Here is a 24428-nt window from a genome sequence, read left to right as displayed (position 1 = left end):
ACTACCACAACAACCACCACAACAACCACCACAACAACCACCACAACACCACAATAACAACCACAACAACCACCACACTACCACAACAACCACCACAACAACCACCACAACAACCACCACAACAACCACCACAACAACCACCACAACAACCACCACAACACCACAATAACAACCACAACAACCACCACACTACCACAACAACCACCACACCACAGCAACCACCACACAGCTCACCATAACTACTGCCCACATAAACAACAACAACCATCACACCACAACAACAACCACCACACCACCACAACCACCACAACAACCACCACACCACCACAACAACCACCACACAGCTCACCATAACTACTGCCCACATAAACAACAACCACCACACTACCACAACAACCACCACCACCACAACCACACCACCACAACAACCACCACACAGCTCACCATAACTACTGCCCACATAAACAACAACCACCACACTACCACAACAACCACCACCACCACAACCACACCACCACAACAACCACCACACAGCTCACCATAACTACTGCCCACATAAACAACAACCACCACACTACCACAACAACCACCACCACCACAACCACACCACCACAACAACCACCACACAGCTCACCATAACTACTGCCCACATAAACAACAACCACCATCACACCACAACAACAACCACCACACCACCACAACAACAACCACCACACCACCACAACAACAACCACCACACCACCACAACAACCACCACACAGCTCACCATAACTACTGCCCACATAAACAACAACACAAACTAGGGGAAACATTCTGCTTCCAACACTAATGTTATCCTTAAAGAAAATTAGATTATTACAGATTTATTATTATTACTACTAGCTGTACCCGGCCACGCGTTGCTGTGGCTCAGCAACCCTCCCCTCGTCCTCCCCACCATTACCCACTCCCCTGTCCCCTCGTCCTCCCCATTCCTTCCCACCATTACCCACTCCTTCCAATGTGTTCCCAAATGATCTGATGTTCCCATCACTGAAAAATAAGAAAAGTTAAAAAAAGATATGAAAATCAATGAAAAAATAAAAAAAAATAAACTATACTCACGACATGAACGGTATGGTAAACAACACAGCTCAATTCCAACGCAATGTCACACAAAATAATTAAATCAAAATGAAAATAATTTGAAATCTATGAAAATTCAATATATTAATGCAATCGGAAACATTGAAATGGATTTGTAATATATTTACTATAACATGTGTTGCTCTTACCTGCAACAAATGGCGCTGTTTTTTAAAAAAAAAAGCATGTTTTTTACCTGTCACAGGTGTGGTATCTATATAGTAGGTATATAAAAACACCCACATACTCGAATCGAACGTTGTGTCAAAATTTCAAACCAATTGGTGAAGAATTTTCAGAGATTACAGTGTGTGTTGCTTTTACGGCAACAAATGGCGCTGTTTAAAAAAAATGTTTTTACCTGTCGCAGGTGTGGCATGTATATTGTAGGTACATAAAAACACACGTGTGTATTAGAATGCAACGTTGTGTCAAAATTTCAAAGCAATCAGTAGAGAGGTATCAGAGATTTCCCTCACATGAAAACTCATATGAAATATTTTTTTTTTTTTTTAAATAGCATGTTTTTACCTGTCACAGGCATGACATCTATATAGTAGGTATATAAAAACACGCTCATATGCGAATGGAACGATGTGTCAGAACTTGAAAGTAATCGGTGAAGAACTTTCGGAGATTTGTGGTTTTGAACAAACGAACATTTACATTTTTATTTATATAGATTATTATTATTATTATTATTATTATTATTATTATTATTGCACAAAGATATGACATTAATGTGGTGTATCAATGAGGTAATGAGTAGAGGCGTCCACTGATGTTCTCGTTATTATTATAATTACTATTATAATTATTAATAGTAGTAGTGGAGTAGTTTAATAAAGTACAATGGTGGTGTTGTGTCCTCAGGTGGAGCTTGTGAGACCTGGGAGGTGGTGAGGTCCAGCGCCGGCCCTGGGGCTACCCCAGCCCCCACCCCAGCCCTCCACCACGCCATGATCCTCCCTTGTCAGGTACTGTGTCCTGCCCCCACCCCAGCCCCCCACCACGCCATGATCCTCCCTTGTCAGGTACTGTGACCCCCTACTGTGTCCTGCCCCTACCTCAGCCCTCCACCACGCCATGATCCTCCCTTGTCAGGTACTGTGACCCCTTACTGTGTCCTGCCCCCACCCCAGCCCCCCACCACGCCATGATCCTCCCTTGTCATGTACTGTGACCCCCTACTGTGTCCTGCCCCCACCCCAGCCCCCCACCACGCCATGATCCTCCCTTGTCAGGTACTGTGACCCCCTACTGTGTCCTGCCCCCACCCCAGCCCCCCACCACGCCATGATCCTCCCTTGTCAGGTACTGTGACCCCCTACTGTGTCCTGCCCCCACCCCAGCCCCCCACCACGCCATGATCCTCCCTTGTCATGTACTGTGACCCCCTACTGTGTCCTGCCCCCACCCCAGCCCCCCACCACGCCATGATCCTCCCTTGTCAGGTACTGTGACCCCCTACTGTGTCCTGCCTCCACCCCAGCCCCACACCACGCCATGATCCTTGTCATGTACTGTGACCCCCTACTATGTCCTGCCCCCACCCCAGTCCTCCACCACGCCATGATCCTCCCTTGTCAGGTACTGTGACCCCCTACTGTGTCCTGCCCCCACCCCAGCCCCCCACCACGCCATGATCCTCCCTTGTCAAGTACTGTGACCCCCTACTGTGTCCTGCCCCCACCCCAGCCCCCCACCACGCCATGATCCTCCCTTGTCAAGTACTGTGACCCCCTACTGTGCCCTGCTCCCACCCCAGCCCCACACCACGCCATGATCCTCCCTTGTCAAGTACTGTGACCCCCTACTGTGTCCTGCCCCCACCCCAGCCCCCCACCACGCCATGATCCTCCCTTGTCAGGTACTGTGACACTGGTGGTAGAGGTAGTGGGAATCAAGGTAGAACACATAACTCTAATTATTACTCTGTAACGTTTCTCTCGCTACATAAAGTGTGGTGACAATAAACACAATAAGAGACAGCCCCTCCTCCTCCTCCTCCATAAATGGGAAGTAAATGTAACAGCACAAGTAAGTGCAATTATGTACTATTCATAGCAGTCAGGAATTGTACTTATTTTCACTTAGTATTAAACCGTAGGGTCAGTTCGGAGGATGGGTGGCAACATACACTTGGGCGCGTGTAGTACACAGAAGTGTGCACGTGACACTTGGCGAGCACTCGTGTCCAACCCCTTCTCGCACTTGCTTATAGTCAATATTGGCTTATTTAATAAGTGCATATGTGACATACTAATTGATTGTAAATATTTTAGTTTACCTTGAAAAGCTTCATAGAAAACACCGACCTCACCTAACCTTCTTAGTATGTTAAGATAAGCATCTTATTGTTTCTTATTTACAATTATAACTTAACCTATACCGTTGATAGGTTAAGTATCTTATTGCTTCTTAATTACAATTATTACTTAACCTATACTGTTGATAGGTTAAGTATCTTATTGCTTCTTAATTACAATTATTACTTAACCTATACTGTTGATAGGTTAAGTAATAATTGTAAATAAGAAGCAATAAGATGCTTATCTTAACATAATAAGAAGGTTAGGTGAGGTCGGTGTTTTCTATGAAGCTTTTCAAGGTAAACTAAAATATTCACAATCAATTAGTATGTCACATATGTACTTATTAAATAAGCCAATATTTGCTCTAAGCAAGTGCGAGAACGGGTTGTAGTGTGATAGAGAGTGGCGTGCTCTGAGAGTCAGTGTTGGATGGTGTAGTAGCTCTCAAGCGTCTCATCTAAACCACTCTTGAAAGTAGACTGATCATTACCCGCTTCTCAATTGTTTACATGACCGGACCTCACCTCATCGTCCTCCGAAGGTTGGAAGGAATGTCAACTGTAATTAGGGAAAAGCTTTGAGTTAGTGGTAGTCAGTTTGGAGCGAGTCTATTATTGGCATAATCTACTCGCTACAATTCTAATATACAAACCGCCAGATGCAACAGTTGAGTTGCAACAGTCAACTCTGTGTATCACAGAGCAGATGCACAAAATAGAGAATATCCTTGATAACCTAACAAACCCAGTACCAGATATCATCTTCCTTGGAGACTTCAATCTACCCAGTTTAAAATGGAGAATAGTAAACAATAACATCATAGCAGGAAGTCAACCTAGAAATAACCAACCACAGGTCGAGAACTACTGAGATTCTGTGACAAATTCTCGCTCAGTCAGCAGATTACAGAACCAACTAGGAACGAGAACACGCTGGACCTGATATTCACGAACAATGATGAGCTAATCAGAGACATTACTGTCTCAGACACTATGTACTCAGACCACAAGCTCATTGAAGTGCAAACTAACATTAATAACGGAGGTAGGCCCAAGTGACTTCTGAAGCATATGAAGTCTGTCTGAAACATGTTCTGTTGAGGAAAGCCAGAAAGAGGTCCAACATAGAAAGAGAACACAGACGACACTATAAAATAAAGAAAAATAATGGAAATACTTAAGCAGACACGACTTTCCCTACAAAGAAAGAATAATTTAAACAGGGAGACTGAAGAAATCGAACAGAGACTGAAGCATTCATATCAGATTGAAGATAGGCAACTAGAACAGTAAGTAATTAAAGAAATAAAAAAAAAAATATTTGTTCACACATTTGCTAAATCAAAAGCAAAAACCACTGCTAATATTGAACCTATTCGTACTAGTGAAGGTTCATACACTGAGGATGACAAAGAAATTAGTAAAATCCTGAAAAAGCAATATTAGGACATGTTTAGCACCCTGATACACAGCATGAAAGTGGAAGATCCGGACAAATTCTTTATTGCGTGATATCCAAACCCCTGTAAATATAACTGATATCAACACGAGCGTGGCAGAGTTTGAAAGACAAATTGACAACATGCCCATGCACTCAGCCCCGGGTCCAGACTTATGGAATTCAATATTTATAAAGAAATGCAAAGTGCCAGTAGCACAGGCACTCAGTATAGTGTGGAGGAAGAGCTTGGACACGGGGGAGATACCAGATGCGCTTAAAGCAGCAGACATTGCCCCTCTACACAAGGGAGGGGAGCAAAGCATTGGCAAAGAATTATAGACCAGTTGCACTAACGTCCCACATAATAAAAGTATTTGAGAGAGTGATCAGGAGTCAGGTCACTAGTTTCATGGAGACCAATAACCTCCACAATCCAGGCCAACATGGATATAGAGCAGGAAGATCATGCCTCTCACAGCTACTTGACAATTACGATAAAGTCACTGAGGCATTAGAAGAAAAACAGAATGCAAATGTGGTATTCACGGATTTCGTAAAGGCATTCGATAAATGTGACCATGGAGTGATAGCTCACAAAATGAGGTCAATAGGAATAACTGGTAAAGTAGGACGCTGGATACTCAGTTTTCTCTCCCACAGAACACAAAGAGTAACAGTCAACCATATAAAATCGAGTGAAAATCAACCATAAAAATCGAGTTAAAAGCTCTGTACCTCAGGACATAGTCCTTGCACCACTGCTGTTCCTTATTCTCGTATCAGATATAGACAAAAACACAAGTCACAGCTTCGAATCATGATTTTCAGATGACACAAAAATCAGCATGAAAACTACCTCTGCTGAAGACATTGAAAAGCTACAAGCAGATATTAATAAAGTTTTCGATTGAGCAGCAGAAAATAACATGATAAATTCCAGGTACTCAGATACAGTAAAATGAGAACCTTAATCATAATACAGGGTACAAAACACAATTAAATCTGCCCATAGTAGGAAAACAGCATGTCAAGGATTTGGGAATAACGATGTCTGACGACCTAACGTTTAGGGAGCATAACCAAGCAAATATTGCGTCAGCCAGAAAAATGATTGGATGGATTACGAGAACTTTGAAATCCAGGGATCCCATCACAATGGTTGTACTCTTCAAGTCACTTGTGTTGTCCCGTCTTGAGTACTGCTCAGTACTCGCTTCCCCCTTCAGAGCAGGAGAGATTGCTGAAATAGAGGGAATACAGAGAACATACACGGCACGCATAGACGAGATAAAGCACATAAATTATTGGGATCGTCTCAAAGTTCTCCAAATGTTCTCACTAGTAAGGAGACGAGAGAGATATCAAATAATATTTACATGGAAAATATTGGAGGGCCAGGTCCCAAATCTACACAGTAAAATAACAACGTACTGGAGTGAACGATATGGAAGAAAATGCAGAATGAACCAGTGAAGAGCAGAGGTGCCATAGGCGCAATCAGAGAACACTGTATAAACATCAGAGGTCCACAGTTGTTCAACGTTCTACCAGCGAGCATAAGAAATATTGCCGGAACAACCGTGGACATCTTCAAGAGGAAATTAGATTGTTTTCTTCAAGGAGTGCCGGACCAACCGTGCTGTGGTGGGTATGTGGGCCTGTGGGCCGCTCCAAGCAACAGCCTGGTGGACCAAACTCTCTCAAGTCAAGCCTGGCCTCGGGCCGGGCTTGGGGAGTAGAAGAACTCCCAGAACCCCATCAACCAGGTCAAACAGGTACTGTGTCCTGTCCAGCACGTCCACGAATACAATAACATCATTTATATTTGAGAATACCTACTGAGGCTCTAAAGTGACACGAACGATGACCAGGACATCGCCAGTCGCTTGCTCTACCACTCTATCACCACCACTGACTGGATAAAAGTCATATAACCTGAAATCACAGACTTCCTGTGATATCTGTAGAAATCTGGTTGTATAACTTTTAGCAAGTCACTGGGGGTAGAGTTTGCGGCCTGGCGATGTCTTGGTCGTGGGCTGGCATCACCTGGGAGCCTCGGTGAGTTTTCTCACTGATATATATGACGGTAGTGTGTTTGTGTGTATATATATCCTGTATATGTGCCGACACTGAGGGTGTGAACACACACAAACTCTCACACAGGATTACTATGATGGTGAAGTATGGGTACCACAGTCCTGTCTCTTAAGGTGTGATGGGAAACACAGGGCACAGGAGGTGGGGGGGGGGTCAGCCTGTACATCAAGACACACAGGACACAGGGGGGGGGGTCAGCCTGTACATCAAGACACACAGGACACAGGGGGGGGTCAGCCTGTACATCAAGACACACAGGACACAGGGGGGGGGTCAGCCTGTACATGAAGACACACAGGACACAGGGGGGGGGGTCAGCCTGTACATCAAGACACACAGGACACAGGGGGGGGGGTCAGCCTGTACATGAAGACACACAGGACACAGGGGGGGGGGGGTCAGCCTGTACATCAAGACACACAGGACACAGGGGGGGGGTCAGCCTGTACATCAAGACACACAGGACACAGGGGGGGGGGGTCAGCCTGTACATGAAGACACACAGGACACAGGGGGGGGGGTCAGCCTGTACATCAAGACACACAGGACACAGGGGGGGGGGGTCAGCCTGTACATGAAGACACACAGGACACAGGGGGGGGTCAGCCTGTACATCAAGACACACAGGACACAGGGGGGGGGGGTCAGCCTGTACATCAAGACACACAGGACACAGGGGGGGGGGGGTCAGCCTGTACATGAAGACACACAGGACACAGGGGGGGGGTCAGCCTGTACATCAAGACACACAGGACACAGGGGGGGGTCAGCCTGTACATGAAGACACACAGGACACAGGGGGGGGGGTCAGCCTGTACATCAAGACACACAGGACACAGGGGGGGGGGTCAGCCTGTACATGAAGACACACAGGACACAGGGGGGGGGTCAGCCTGTACATCAAGACACACAGGACACAGGGGGGGGGGATCAGCCTGTACATGAAGACACACAGGACACAGGGGGGGGTTCAGCCTGTAAATGAAGACACACAGGACACAGGGGGGGGGTCAGCCTGTACATCAAGACACACAGGACACAGGGGGGGGGGTCAGCCTGTACATGAAGACACACAGGACACAGGGGGGGGGGGTCAGCCTGTACATGAAGACACACAGGACACAGGGGGGGGTCAGCCTGTACATGAAGACACACAGGACACAGGGGGGGGGGATCAGCCTGTACATGAAGACACACAGGACACAGGGGGGTGGGTCAGCCTGTACATGAAGACACACAGGACACAGGGGGGGGGTCAGCCTGTACATCAAGACACACAGGACACAGGGGGGGATCAGCCTGTACATGAAGACACACAGGACACAGGGGGGAAGGGTCAGCCTGTACATCAAGACACACAGGACACAGGGGGGGGATCAGCCTGTACATCAAGACACACAGGACACAGGGGGGGGTCAACCTGTACATGAAGACACACAGGACACAGAGGGGGGTCAGCCTGTACATCAAGACACACAGGACACAGGGGGGGGTCAGCCTGTACATCAAGACACACAGGACACAGGGGGGGGGGGTCAGCCTGTACATCAAGACACACAGAACACAGGGGGGGGTCAGCCTGTACATCAAGACACACAGGACACAGGGGGGGGTTAGCCTGTACATCAAGACACACAGGACACAGGGGGGGGTCAGTCTGTACATCAAGACACACAGGACACAGGGGGGGGTCAGCCTGTACATCAAGACACACAGGACACAGGGGGGGGGTCAGCCTGTACATCAAGACACACAGGACACAGGGGGGGTCAGTCTGTACATCAAGACACACAGGACACAGGGGGGGGGGTCAGCCTGTACATCAAGACACACAGGACACAGAGGGGGGTCAGCCTGTACATCAAGACACACAGGACACAGGGGGGGGGGTCAGCCTGTACATCAAGACACACAGGACACAGGGGGGGGGGTCAGCCTGTACATCAAGACACACAGAACACAGGTGGGGGGGTCAGCCTGTACATCAAGACACACAGGACACAGGGGGGGGGGTCAGCCTGTACATCAAGACACACAGGACACAGGGGGGGTCAGCCTGTACATCAAGACACACAGGACACAGGGGGGGGGTCAGCCTGTACATCAAGACACACAGGACACAGGGGGGGGGGGTCAGTCTGTACATCAAGACACACAGGACACAGGGGGGGGGGTCAGTCTGTACATCAAGACACACAGGACACAGGGGGGGGGATCAGCCTGTACATCAAGACACACAGGACACAGGGGGGGGTCAGCCTGTACATCAAGACACACAGGACACAGGACACAGGGGGGGTCAGCCTATACATCAAGACACACAGGACACAGGGGGGGGGTCAGCCTGTACATGAAGACACACAGGACACAGGGGGGGGGGGTCAGTCTGTACATCAAGACACACAGGACACAGGGGGGGGGGGTCAGCCTGTACATCAAGACACACAGGACACAGGGGGGTGGTCAGCCTGTACATCAAGACACACAGGACACAGGGGGGGGGATCAGCCTGTACATCAAGACACACAGGACACAGGGGGGGGGGTTCAGCCTGTACATCAAGACACACAGGACACAGGGGGGGGTCAGCCTGTACATCAAGACACACAGGAACACAGGGCGGGTCAGCCTGTACATGAAGACACACAGGACACAGGTGGGGGGGTCAGTCCTGTACATCAAGACACACAGGACACAGGGGGGGTCAGCCTGTACATCAAGACACACAGGACACAGGGGGGGGTCAGCCTGTACATCAAGACACACAGGACACAGGGGGGGGTCAGTCTGTACATCAAGACACACAGGACACAGGGGGGGGTCAGTCCTGTACATCAAGACACACAGGACACAGGGGGGGGGTCAGCCTGTACATCAAGACACACAGGACACAGGGGGCGGTCAGCCTGTACATCAAGGCGCACAGGACACAGGGGGGGGGTCAGCCTGTACATCAAGACACACAGGACACAGGGGGGGTCAGCCTGTACATCAAGACACACAGGACACAGGGGGGGGGTCAGCCTGTACATCAAGACACACAGGACACAGGGGGGGGGTCAGCCTGTACATCAAGACACACAGGACACAGGGGGGGGTCAGCCTGTACATCAAGACACACAGGACACAGGGGGGGGTCAGCCTGTACATCAAGACACACAGGACACAGGGGGGGGGTCAGCCTGTACATCAAGACACACAGGACACAGGGGGGGGTCAGCCTGTACATCAAGACACACAGGACACAGGGGGGGGTCAGCCTGTACATCAAGACACACAGGACACAGGGAGGGGGTCAGCCTGTACATCAAGACACACAGGACACAGGGGGGGTCAGCCTGTACATCAAGACACACAGGACACAGGGGGGGGGTCAGCCTGTACATCAAGACACACAGGACACAGGGGGGGGGTCAGCCTGTACATCAAGACACACAGGACACAGGGGGGGGTCAGCCTGTACATCAAGACACACAGGACACAGGGGGGGGGTCAGCCTGTACATCAAGACACACAGGACACAGGGGGGGGGGGTCAGCCTGTACATCAAGACACACAGGACACAGGGGGGGGGTCAGCCTGTACATCAAGACACACAGGACACAGGGGGGGGTCAGCCTGTACATCAAGACACACAGGACACAGGGGGGGGGGTCAGCCTGTACATCAAGACACACAGGACACAGGGGGGGGGGTCAGCCTGTACATCAAGACACACAGGACACAGGGGGGGGGTCAGCCTGTACATCAAGACACACAGGACACAGGGGGGGGGGTCAGCCTGTACATGAAGACACACAGGACACAGGGGGGGGGTCAGCCTGTACATCAAGACACACAGGACACAGGGGGGGGGTCAGCCTGTACATCAAGACACACAGGACACAGGGGGGGGGGTCAGCCTGTACATCAAGACACACAGGACACAGGGGGGGGGGTCAGCCTGTACATCAAGACACACAGGACACAGGGGGGGGTCAGCCTGTACATGAAGACACACAGGACACAGGGGGGGGGGTCAGCCTGTACATCAAGACACACAGGACACAGGGGGGGGGGTCAGCCTGTACATCAAGACACACAGGACACAGGGGGGGGTCAGCCTGTACATCAAGACACACAGGACACAGGGGGGGGTCAGCCTGTACATCAAGACACACAGGACACAGGGGGGGGGTCAGCCTGTACATCAAGACACACAGGACACAGGGGGGGGTCAGCCTGTACATCAAGACACACAGGACACAGGGGGGGGGTCAGCCTGTACATCAAGACACACAGGACACAGGGGGGGGGTCAGCCTGTACATCAAGACACACAGGACACAGGGGGGGGGGGTCAGCCTGTACATCAAGACACACAGGACACAGGGGGGGGGGGGGTCAGCCTGTACATCAAGACACACTCATGTACACTGAGCTGCTAAACACCACAAATGATATGCTGGAAGTGCTGATAACCAAAATAGAGATCTTAAATGTAGTTATTGTCCTTGTATATAAGTCTATAACGGTTCTATTGTTACGTAAAGTATGGTGACAATAAACACAGACACTAAGATAATATATATATTTGGTCGAGTATACAGAAGTATGCAGGTGATACTTTGGCGAGCAATGGTGTGAGTTGAGCGCACTGAGCGTCTCTACAGTATCTCGCAAGTCTCTGTGCCAGACCACACTTGAAAGTCGACTAGTTACTATTCACTACTCTGCTGCTCGGGCAACACCTCACCATTCTCCAAAGGTTGACAGGAATATTATGTGGAAGTTGGGAAAGGTTTGAGTTCTAGTACTAAGAAGATCTTTGCTTCTCTCATTAGGCTAATGCGTTTGGAGCGAGTATATTATTGGGATAATCTACTCACTACAAGTCACCGGAGACAAATCCTCAGCAGTTTAAAGACCAACTAATGAAAATAAAACACTGTTTACAAAACCTCACCAATCCAGCCCCAAACATCTTGCTCCGTGACTTCAACCTTCGGCACCTAAAATGGAAGAAATACCTTACCTTGGTTACCTTGAAGTGTTTTCGGGGCTTAGCGACCCCACGGCCCGGTCCTTGACCAGGCCTCCTGGTTGCTGGTCAGGTCAACCAGGCTGTTGGACGCGGCTGCTCGCAGCCTGACGTATGAGTCACAGCCTGGTTGTTCTAGTATCCTTTGGAGGTGCTTATCAAGTTCTCTTTTGAACACTGCAAGGGGTTTGCCAGTTACGTCCCTTATGTGTAGTGGAAGCGTGTTGAACAGTCTCGGGCCTCTGATGTTGATAGTTCTCTCTTGAACACTGTGAGGGGTCGGCCAGTTACGTCCCTTATGTGTAGTGGAAGCGTGTTGAACAGTCTCGGGCCTCTGATGTTGATAGTTCTCTCTTGAACACTGTGAGGGGTCGGCCAGTTACGTCCCTTATGTGTAGTGGAAGCGTGTTGAACAGTCTCGGGCCTCTGATGTTGATAGTTCTCTCTTGAACACTGTGAGGGGTCGGCCAGTTACGTCCCTTATGTGTAGTGGAAGCGTGTTGAACAGTCTCGGACCTCTGATGTTGGTAGTTCTCTCTTGAACACTGTGAGGGGTCAGCCAGTTATGCCCCTTATGTGTAGTGGAAGCGTGTTGAACAGTCTCGGACCTCTGATGTTGATAGTTCTCTCTCAGAGTTCCTCTTGCACCTCTGCTCTTCAAGGAGGGTATTCTGCACATCCTGCCATGTCTTCTGGTCTCATGTGATGTTATTTCTGTGTGCAGGTTTGGGACCAGCCACTCTACTATTCGTAGAGTGTAAATGTGTAAATTATTATGTATGTAATGTAAATTATTAAAAATTAAATTATTATTAACAATTATTATTAATAATTATTATTATTATTAATTAATATTATTAAATTATTATTAACGTGTAAATTATTATGTATCTCTCCCGCCTGCACTCAAGGGAGTACAGATTTAGACTCTTAATCAGTCCCAATTTTTTAGATGTTTTACTGAGTGGATTCTAGCAGTAAAGGATCTCTGCACGCTCTCCAGGCCAGTACTTTCTCCAGCTTTGAAAGGTGCTGTCATTGTGCAGCAGTACTCCACTCTAGAGAACACTAGCGTCTTGAAAAGTACCATCATTGGTACAGCATCTCTAGTGTGAAAAGTTCTTGTTATCCAACCTGTCATTTTTCTTGCAGTTGTGACGGCTACTGTATTGTGTTCTTTAAAGGTAAGGTCTTCCGACATGAGTACACCCAGATCCTTTACATTGCCTTTTCGTTCTATGTTATGATTTGCCTGAGTTTTGTACGTGGTTTCTGTTTTTATATTTTCCTTTTTTTTCCGTAGCACATGAGCTGGAACTTCGTTAAACACCATGTTATTTTCTGTAGCCCATAGAAAGACCTGATCTACATCTGACTGGAGGTTTGCCGTGTCCTCTATGTTGCCTACTCTCATGAAGATCCTAGTGTCATCTGCAAAGGATGATACAGTGCTATAGGTTGTGTTCTTGTCTATGTCCGAAATGATGATGAGAAAAAGTACTGGAGCAAGCACAGTACCCTGGGGGACTGAGCTCTTCACGGTTGATGGGCTGGATTTTATTTTGTTGACTATTACACATTAGGTTCTGTTAATCAGAAAATTGTAGATCCATCTGCCTATTTTTCGGGTAATTCCTTTTGAAAGCATTTTATGTGCAATAACACCTTGGTCACATTTGTCAAAGGCTTTTGCGAAATCTGTGTAAATTACACCAGCGTTTTGTTTGTCTTCCATAGCATCTAATGCCATATCATAGTGGTCCAGCAACTGCGACAGGCAAGAGCGCCCTGTTCTGAAACCATGTTGTCCGGGGTTATGGAGATGCTGTGATTCCATGTATTTTGTGATCTTACTTCTTAGCACTCTCTCAAAAATTTTATGATGTGCGATGTTAGTGCTATCGGTCTGTAATTTTTTGCCTCTGCCTTATTTCCTCCTTTATGAAGTGGTGCTATCTCTGCTGTTTTTAGTATAGCTAATACAGTTATATCCGAGAGAATACCGGAAGGTAGTCTAAATGAACAATCACACACAAATGATCTGCTACAGGTATGTGACTCTCCAGGTATACTCCAGGTAAATAGTAGACCCAACTAGAAAAGATAACACACTAGACCATATGTTTACAAATAATTATAAATTGATCAGGAACATAATAATTACAAACACCTGTTACTCAGATCACAATTCCAATTCAGACACACATGGGGCCATAGACCTGCACAGTCAGTCCCAAGTTGTACAAGAGTCTGAGAATTCATCACATTTCACTTACTGGGAGCAAATACACCAAGACTTCACAGACATAAGCTGGGAAGAACAGGTAGAACATGCAGACCTGAACCACGGCCTCGAGACAGTAAACTCTGAGGCACTCCAAATATGCTCAAGCCGCAGACCTCTGAGAGAGAGAGAGAGAGAGAGAGAGAGATGCACAGTGGAACAACAGTGACGGTCCCTCTAGAGGTACACTACCAGCAGTACCTCATCCTCCAGTGTATTAGTTTACACTCCTGCAGTACCTCATCCTTCAGTGTATTAGTTTACACTCCTGCAGTACCTCATCCTCCAGTGTATTAGTTTACACTCCTGCAGTACCTCATCCTCCAGTGTATTAGTTTACACTCCTGCAGTACCTCATCCTCCAGTGTATTAGTTTACACTCCTGCAGTACCTCATCCTCCAGTGTATTAGTTTACACTCCTGCAGTACCTCATCCTCCAGTGTATTAGTTTACACTCCTGCAGTACCTCATCCTCCAGTGTATTAGTTTACACTACCTGCAGTACCTCATCCTCCAGTGTATTAGTTTACACTACCAGCAGTACCTCATCCTCCAGTATATTAGTTTACACTACCAGCAGTACCTCATCCTCCAGTGTATTAGTTTACACTCCTGCAGTACCTCATCCTCCAGTGTATTAGTTTACACTCCTGCAGTACCTCATCCTCCAGTATATTAGTTTACACTACCAGCAGTACCTCATCCTCCAGTGTATTAGTTTACACTACCAGCAGTACCTCATCCTTCAGTGTATTAGTTTACAACACCTGCAGTACCTCATCCTCCAGTGTATTAGTTTACACTCCTGCAGTACCTCATCCTCCAGTGTATTAGTTTACACTCCTGCAGTACCTCATCCTCCAGTGTATTAGTTTACACTCCTGCAGTACCTCATCCTCCAGTGTATTAGTTTATACTACCAGCAGTACCTCATCCTCCAGTGTATTAGTTTACACTACCAGCAGTACCTCATCCTCCAGTGTATTAGTTTACACTCCCAGCAGTACCTCATCCTCCAGTGTATTAGTTTACACTACCAGCAGTACCTCATCCTTCAGTGTATTAGTTTACCTCCTGCAGTACATCATCCTTCAGTGTATTAGTTTACACTACCAGCAGTTCCTCATCCTTCAGTGTATTAGTTTACCTCCTGCAGTACCTCATCCTCCAGTGTATTAGTTTACACTACCAGCAGTACCTCATCCTTCAGTGTATTAGTTTACCTCCTGCAGTACCTCATCCTTCAGTGTATTAGTTTACACTACCAGCAGTACCTCATCCTCCAGTGTATTAGTTTACACTACCAGCAGTACCTCATCCTCCAGTGTATTAGTTTACACTACCAGCAGTACCTCATCCTCCAGTGTATTAGTTTACACTACCAGCAGTACCTCATCCTCCAGTGTATTAGTTTACACTACCAGCAGTACCTCATCCTCCAGTGTATTAGTTTACACTCCTGCAGTACCTCATCCTCCAGTGTATTAGTTTACACTACCAGCAGTACCTCATCCTCCAGTGTATTAGTTTACACTCCTGCAGTACCTCATCCTTCTGTGTATTTGTTTACACTCCTGCAGTACCTCATCCTCCAGTGTATTAGTTTACACTCCTGCAGTACCTCATCCTCCAGTGTATTAGTTTACACTCCTGCAGTACCTCATCCTCCAGTGTATTAGTTTACACTCCTGCAGTACCTCATCCTCCAGTGTATTAGTTTACACTCCTGCAGTACCTCATCCTCCAGTGTATTAGTTTACACTCCTGCAGTACCTCATCCTCCAGTGTATTAGTTTACACTCCTGCAGTACCTCATCCTCCAGTGTATTAGTTTACAATACCAGCAGTACCTCATCCTCCAGTGTATTAGTTTACAATACCAGCAGTACCTCATCCTCCAGTGTATTAGTTTACAATACCAGCAGTACCTCATCCTCCAGTGTATTAGTTTACAATACCAGCAGTACCTCATCCTCCAGTGTATTAGTTTACACTCCTGCAGTACCTCATCCTCCAGTGTATTAGTTTACAATACCAGCAGTACCTCATCCTCCAGTGTATTAGTTTACACTCCTGCAGTACCTCATCCTCCAGTGTATTAGTTTACAATACCAGCAGTACCTCATCCTCCAGTGTATTAGTTTACACTCCTGCAGTACCTCATCCTTTAGTGTATTAGTTTACAATACCAGCAGTACCTCATCCTCCAGTGTATTAGTTTACAATACCAGCAGTACCTCATCCTCCAGTGTATTAGTTTACACTCCTGCAGTACCTCATCCTCCAGTGTATTAGTTTACAATACCAGCAGTACCTCATCCTCCAGTGTATTAGTTTACACTCCTGCAGTACCTCATCCTCCAGTGTATTAGTTTACAATACCAGCAGTACCTCATCCTCCAGTGTATTAGTTTACACTCCTGCAGTACCTCATCCTTCAGTGTATTAGTTTACACTACCAGTAGTACCTCATCCTCCAGTGTATTAGTTTACACTCCTGCAGTACCTCATCCTCCAGTGTATTAGTTTACACACCTGCAGTACCTCATCCTCCAGTGTATTAGTTTACACTCCTGCAGTACCTCATCCTCCAGTGTATTAGTTTACACTCCTGCAGTACCTCATCCTCCAGTGTATTAGTTTACACTCCTGCAGTACCTCATCCTCCAGTGTATTAGTTTACACACATGCAGTACCTCATCCTCCAGTGTATTAGTTTACACTCCTGCAGTACCTCATCCTTCAGTGTATTAGTTTACACTCCTGCAGTACCTCATCCTCCAGTGTATTAGTTTACACTCCTGCAGTACCTCATCCTTCAGTGTATTAGTTTACACTCCTGCAGTACCTCATCCTCCAGTGTATTAGTTTACACTCCTGCAGTACCTCATCCTCCAGTGTATTAGTTTACACTCCTGCAGTACCTCATCCTCCAGTGTATTAGTTTACACTACCAGCAGTACCTCATCCTCCAGTGTATTAGTTTACACTCCTGCAGTACCTCATCCTCCAGTGTATTAGTTTACACTCCTGCAGTACCTCATACTCCAGTGTATTAGTTTACACTCCTGCAGTACCTCATCCTCCAGTGTATTAGTTTTCACTACGAGCAGTACCTCATCCTCCAGTGTATTAGTTTACACTACGAGCAGTACCTCATCCTCCAGTGTATTAGTTTACACACCTGCAGTACCTCATCCTCCAGTGTATTAGTTTACACACCTGCAGTACCTCATCCTCACACTTGAGGAAGCGTGAAGGTGCACCTGGGGAGACACATATGTGTCAGGGAAGCAACAGTGTGTTTACTCCACAAGCCACAGTTCTCCAGCTCTACCACACCTGCCTCATGTGATGCGTGAGCACACCTGGGGAACAGTGCCTCGTGTGAGCACACCTGGGGAACAGTGCCTCGTGTGAGCACACCTGGGGAACAGTGCCTCGTGTGAGCACACCTGGGGAACAGTGCCTCGTGTGAGCACACCTGGGGAACAGTGCCTCGTGTGAGCACACCTGGGGAACAGTGCCTCGTGTGAGCACACCTGGGGAACAGTGACTCGTGTGAGCACACCTGGGGAACAGTGCCTAGTGTGAGCACACCTGGGGAACAGTGCCTCGTGTGAGCACACCTGGGGAACAGTGCCTCGTGTGAGCACACCTGGGGAACAGTGCCTCGTGTGAGCACACCTGGGGAACAGTGCCTCGTGTGAGCACACCTGGGGAACAGTGCCTCGTGTGAGCACACCTGGGGAACAGTGCCTCGTGTGAGCACACCTGGGGAACAGTGCCTCGTGTGAGCACACCTGGGGAACAGTGCCTCGTGTGAGCACACCTGGGGAACAGTGCCTCGTGTGAGCACACCTGGGGAACAGTGCCTCGTGTGAGCACACCTGGGGAACAGTGCCTCGTGTGAGCACACCTGGGGAACAGTGCCTCGTGTGAGCACACCTGGGGAACAGTGCCTCGTGTGAGCACACCTGGGGAACAGTGCCTCGTGTGAGCACACCTGGGGAACAGTGACTCGTGTGAGCACACCTGGGGAACAGTGCCTCGTGTGAGCACACCTGGGGAACAGTGCCTCGTGTGAGCACACCTGGGGAACAGTGCCTCGTGTACCTTGCGATGTTTCGTGACTTAGCGTCCCCGCGGCCCGATCCTTGCCCATACCTCTTCGCTGCTGACTGGTCCACCAGGGTGTTGGACGCGGCTGCTCGCAGCCTGATGTATGAATCACAGCCTGGTTGATGGGGTTCTGGGAGTTCTTCTACTCCCCAAGCCCAGCCCGAGGCCAGGCTTGACTTGTGAGAGTTTGGTCCACCAGGCTGTTGCTTGGAGCGGCCCGCAGGCCCACATACCCACCACAGCCCGGTTAGTCCGGTACTTCTTGGAGGAAACAATCTAGTTTTGAAGATGTCCACGGTTGTTCCGGCAATATTTCTTATACTCGCTGGGAGGATGTTGAGCAACCGTGGACCATCTGATGTTTATACAGTGTTCTCTGATTGTGCCTATGGCACCTCTGCTCTTCACTGGACCTCTGATGTTTATACAGTGTTCTCTGATTGTGCCTATGGCACCTCTGCTCTTCACTGGACCTCTGATGTTTATACAGTGTTCTCTGATTGTGCTTATGGCACCTCTGCTCTTCACTGGACCTCTGATGTTTATACAGTGTTCTCTGATTGTGCCTATGGCACCTCTGCTCTTCACTGGACCTCTGATGTTTATACAGTGTTCTCTGATTGTGCCTATGGCACCTCTGATCTTCACTGGTTCTATTCTGCATTTTCTTCCATATCGTTCACTCCAGTACGTTGTTATTTTACTGTGTAGATTTGGGACCTGACCCTCCAGTATTTTCCACGAGTATATTATTTGGTATCTCTCTCGTCTCCTTTCTAGTGAGTACATTTGGAGAGCTTTGAGACGATCCCAGTAATTTAGGTGCTTTATCGCGTCTATGTGTGCTGTATATGTTCTCTGTGCTCCCTCTATTTACATTTGGTCATCAAGATGACCAAATTAGCTAAGAATAACATTTGTTCTAACTTTTAGGTCTAATTACATCAGAAAAGTTTACGATCGAGCCTTTTGAGGATACAGTTTGCCCCAAATGCTTTACTGAATTCAAATTCAAATTCAAATATTTATTCAGGTAAAGTACATACATACAAGGTGTGAAACAAACATTGATGGATTTATAGATAGAGCTAGTACATACAATGCCTAAAGCCACTATTACGCAAAGCGTTTCGGGCAGGAAAAACACTAAAGACTAAAACTTAATACTAATTGAGATTAAAGGATAAAATGTGTTGAGAAAATAAAAAAATAAAAAAGGGGGAACATGGCAGAAAAATAGTAAAAATACAATTTGGTCCACAAACAGCATTGTTTAAAATAGCAGACATGGGTTGACATTATATTTATTTATTTATTTATTTATTTATTTATTTATTTATTTATTTATATATATACAAGAAGGTACATTGGGTTTGTGAGAATACATTGGATAGTACAGTATTTACATTCTTGTAAAGCCACTAGTACGCGCAGCGTTTCGGGCAGGTCCTTAATCTAGCAGATAATTTTAAGTAGATAATTTCAATCAGAATTGATAAATGATAAAGATACATTACAAGAGAAAAATGAGATGAGAGAGATAAGTAAGTATATTAAAGCACATTGTTATATTAAAGCTCTGATTGATTACATGGACAGCTTGATTAGTAATTTAAACAATGTTAATAGACACCATACAGCAGATTGACAGCACATATAAGACAGCAATGATCACAATGGTAAAGATTATAGAGGTAAGGTAGGTTACAGGGAGTTAATTAGGTGGTACTTAGTTTTTATCTTAAACTGGTAGGGAGAGGTACAGTCTTTAACATGATTGGGAAGGTCATTCCACATTCTGGGTCCCTTGATTTGTAGAGCATTTCTAGTTTGATTAAGTCGTACTCTTGGAATATCAAATAGGTATTTGTTTCTGGTGTGGTGCTCATGGGTTCTGTTACAACCTGCGGTGTTGTGTGTTGGAGAGGAAGTCTTGGTTGTAGGGTTGATATAAAGCCATTGCTTGGTTACTGACTTTAATACTGAAGATGATACATGACTAGCAGCTACCAAGCTCGGCAGGCGTCGTGTGCGCTCTCTGTTGTTTACCTCCTGCTGCTGCTGGCGTCTGAACCGCACCGCGTACAAACGGATGGTCCCGTTTTCTATGAACATGACACAATCTTCTAGGAAGCTTTTAAGGTCAAGATTGACATTACAGTTCAACGCTATATATATATATATATATATATATATATATATGCGAACAAGCCTGAATGGTCCCCAGGACTATATGCGAATGAAAACTCACACCCCAGAAGTGACTCGAACCCATACTCCCAGAAGCAAAGCAACTGGTAACTACAGGGCGCCTTAATCCGCTTGACCATCACGGCCGTCAAAAGGAAGTGATAGCCGAGGCTATTTGAGCCACTTCCCCGACGGCAACTCGGATGGTAATCTTGGGCATAGCATTTCACCAAATCACCTCATTCTTTGGGGCACACGTGAGGAACACAAATGCGAACAAGCCTGAATGGTCCCCAGGACTATATGCGAATGAAAACTCACACCCCAGAAGTGACTCGAACCCATACTCCCAGAAGCAAAGCAACTGGTAACTACAGGGCGCCTTAATCCGCTTGACCATCACGGCCGTCAAAAGGAAGTGATAGCCGAGGCTATTTGAGCCACTTCCCCGACGGCAACTCGGATGGTAATCTTGGGCATAGCATTTCACCAAATCACCTCATTCTTTGTGGCACACGTGAGGAACACAAATGCGAACAAGCCTGAATGGTCCCCAGGACTATATGCGAATGAAAACTCACACCCCAGAAGTGACTCGAACCCATACTCCCAGAAGCAAAGCAACTGGTAACTACAGGGCGCCTTAATCCGCTTGACCATCACGGCCGTCAAAAGGAAGTGATAGCCGAGGCTATTTGAGCCACTTCCCCGACGGCAACTCGGATGGTAATCTTGGGCATAGCATTTCACCAAATCACCTCATTCTTTGGGGCACACGTGAGGAACACAAATGCGAACAAGCCTGAATGGTCCCCAGGACTATATGCGAATGAAAACTCACACCCCAGAAGTGACTCGAACCCATACTCCCAGAAGCAAAGCAACTGGTAACTACAGGGCGCCTTAATCCGCTTGACCATCACGGCCGTCAAAAGGAAGTGATAGCCGAGGCTATTTGAGCCACTTCCCCGACGGCAACTCGGATGGTAATCTTGGGCATAGCATTTCACCAAATCACCTCATTCTTTGGGGCACACGTGAGGAACACAAATGCGAACAAGCCTGAATGGTCCCCAGGACTATATGCGAATGAAAACTCACACCCCAGAAGTGACTCGAACCCATACTCCCAGAAGCAAAGCAACTGGTAACTACAGGGCGCCTTAATCCGCTTGACCATCACGGCCGTCAAAAGGAAGTGATAGCCGAGGCTATTTGAGCCACTTCCCCGACGGCAACTCGGATGGTAATCTTGGGCATAGCATTTCACCAAATCACCTCATTCTTTGGGGCACACGTGAGGAACACAAATGCGAACAAGCCTGAATGGTCCCCAGGACTATATGCGAATGAAAACTCACACCCCAGAAGTGACTCGAACCCATACTCCCAGAAGCAAAGCAACTGGTAACTACAGGGCGCCTTAATCCGCTTGACCATCACGGCCGTCAAAAGGAAGTGATAGCCGAGGCTATTTGAGCCACTTCCCCGACGGCAACTCGGATGGTAATCTTGGGCATAGCATTTCACCAAATCACCTCATTCTTTGGGGCACACGTGAGGAACACAAATGCGAACAAGCCTGAATGGACCCCAGGACTATATGCGAATGAAAACTCACACCCCAGAAGTGACTCGAACCCATACTCCCAGAAGCAAAGCAACTGGTAACTACAGGGCGCCTTAATCCGCTTGACCATCATTTGTGATGGTCAATCCGCATTTGTGTTCCTCACGTGTGCCCCAAAGAATGAGGTGATTTGGTGAAATGCTATGCCCAAGATTACCATCCGAGTTGCCGTCGGGGAAGTGGCTCAAATAGCCTCGGCTATCACTTCCTTTTGACGGCCGTGATGGTCAAGCGGATTAAGGCGCCCTGTAGTTACCAGTTGCTTTGCTTCTGGGAGTATGGGTTCGAGTCACTTCTGGGGTGTGAGTTTTCATTCGCATATAGTCCTGGGGACCATTCAGGCTTGTTCGCATTTGTGTTCCTCACGTGTGCCCCAAAGAATGAGGTGATTTGGTGAAATGCTATGCCCAAGATTACCATCCGAGTTGCCGTCGGGGAAGTGGCTCAAATAGCCTCGGCTATCACTTCCTTTTGACGGCCGTGATGGTCAAGCGGATTAAGGCGCCCTGTAGTTACCAGTTGCTTTGCTTCTGGGAGTATGGGTTCGAGTCACTTCTGGGGTGTGAGTTTTCATTCGCATATAGTCCTGGGGACCATTCAGGCTTGTTCGCATTTGTGTTCCTCACGTGTGCCCCAAAGAATGAGGTGATTTGGTGAAATGCTATGCCCAAGATTACCATCCGAGTTGCCGTCGGGGAAGTGGCTCAAATAGCCTCGGCTATCACTTCCTTTTGACGGCCGTGATGGTCAAGCGGATTAAGGCGCCCTGTAGTTACCAGTTGCTTTGCTTCTGGGAGTATGGGTTCGAGTCACTTCTGGGGTGTGAGTTTTCATTCGCATATAGTCCTGGGGACCATTCAGGCTTGTTCGCATTTGTGTTCCTCACGTGTGCCCCAAAGAATGAGGTGATTTGGTGAAATGCTATGCCCAAGATTACCATCCGAGTTGCCGTCGGGGAAGTGGCTCAAATAGCCTCGGCTATCACTTCCTTTTGACGGCCGTGATGGTCAAGCGGATTAAGGCGCCCTGTAGTTACCAGTTGCTTTGCTTCTGGGAGTATGGGTTCGAGTCACTTCTGGGGTGTGAGTTTTCATTCGCATATAGTCCTGGGGACCATTCAGGCTTGTTCGCATTTGTGTTCCTCACGTGTGCCCCAAAGAATGAGGTGATTTGGTGAAATGCTATGCCCAAGATTACCATCCGAGTTGCCGTCGGGGAAGTGGCTCAAATAGCCTCGGCTATCACTTCCTTTTGACGGCCGTGATGGTCAAGCGGATTAAGGCGCCCTGTAGTTACCAGTTGCTTTGCTTCTGGGAGTATGGGTTCGAGTCACTTCTGGGGTGTGAGTTTTCATTCGCATATAGTCCTGGGGACCATTCAGGCTTGTTCGCATTTGTGTTCCTCACGTGTGCCCCAAAGAATGAGGTGATTTGGTGAAATGCTATGCCCAAGATTACCATCCGAGTTGCCGTCGGGGAAGTGGCTCAAATAGCCTCGGCTATCACTTCCTTTTGACGGCCGTGATGGTCAAGCGGATTAAGGCGCCCTGTAGTTACCAGTTGCTTTGCTTCTGGGAGTATGGGTTCGAGTCACTTCTGGGGTGTGAGTTTTCATTCGCATATAGTCCTGGGGACCATTCAGGCTTGTTCGCATTTGTGTTCCTCACGTGTGCCCCAAAGAATGAGGTGATTTGGTGAAATGCTATGCCCAAGATTACCATCCGAGTTGCCGTCGGGGAAGTGGCTCAAATAGCCTCGGCTATCACTTCCTTTTGACGGCCGTGATGGTCAAGCGGATTAAGGCGCCCTGTAGTTACCAGTTGCTTTGCTTCTGGGAGTATGGGTTCGAGTCACTTCTGGGGTGTGAGTTTTTATTCATATATATATATATATATATATATATATATATATATATATATATATATATATATATATATATATATATATATATATGTCGTACCTAGTAGCCAGAACGCACTTCTCAGCCTACTATGCAAGGCCCGATTTGCCTAATAAGCCAAGTTTTCATGAATTAATTGTTTTTCGACTACCTAACCTACCTAACCTAACCTAACTTTTTCGGCTACCTAACCAAACCTAACCTACAAAGATAGGTTAGGTTAGGTTAGGTAGGGTTGGTTAGGTTCGGTCATATATCTACGTTAATTTTAAAACAATAAAAGAAAATTGACCTCATACATAA

At 47.3% G+C, this 24428-nt stretch overlaps 1 protein-coding gene across 5 annotated transcripts in view; it reads left to right on the top strand.

Annotated features, from left to right (window-relative positions):
• Nucleotides 1–24428, top strand: part of LOC123772798 (uncharacterized) — a 352704-nt gene that overhangs the window by 42164 nt on the left and 286112 nt on the right. For 4 of the 5 annotated variants that reach the window (XM_069324451.1, XM_069324448.1, XM_069324447.1 and 1 more), the window contains exon 4: nucleotides 1999–2102. In XM_069324451.1, coding sequence (XP_069180552.1) covers nucleotides 1999–2102 — 104 coding nt within the window. Of the gene's footprint in view, nucleotides 1–1998; nucleotides 2103–2953; nucleotides 2996–24428 lie in introns of those variants that run through there. The other variant, XM_069324450.1, reaches the window with a different exon arrangement.

This window comes from Procambarus clarkii, chromosome 14 (assembly GCF_040958095.1).
Source record: "Procambarus clarkii isolate CNS0578487 chromosome 14, FALCON_Pclarkii_2.0, whole genome shotgun sequence".
Taxonomy (NCBI): Eukaryota; Metazoa; Arthropoda; class Malacostraca; order Decapoda; family Cambaridae; genus Procambarus; species Procambarus clarkii.
This window is presented reverse-complemented; position numbering and strand designations above follow the sequence as displayed.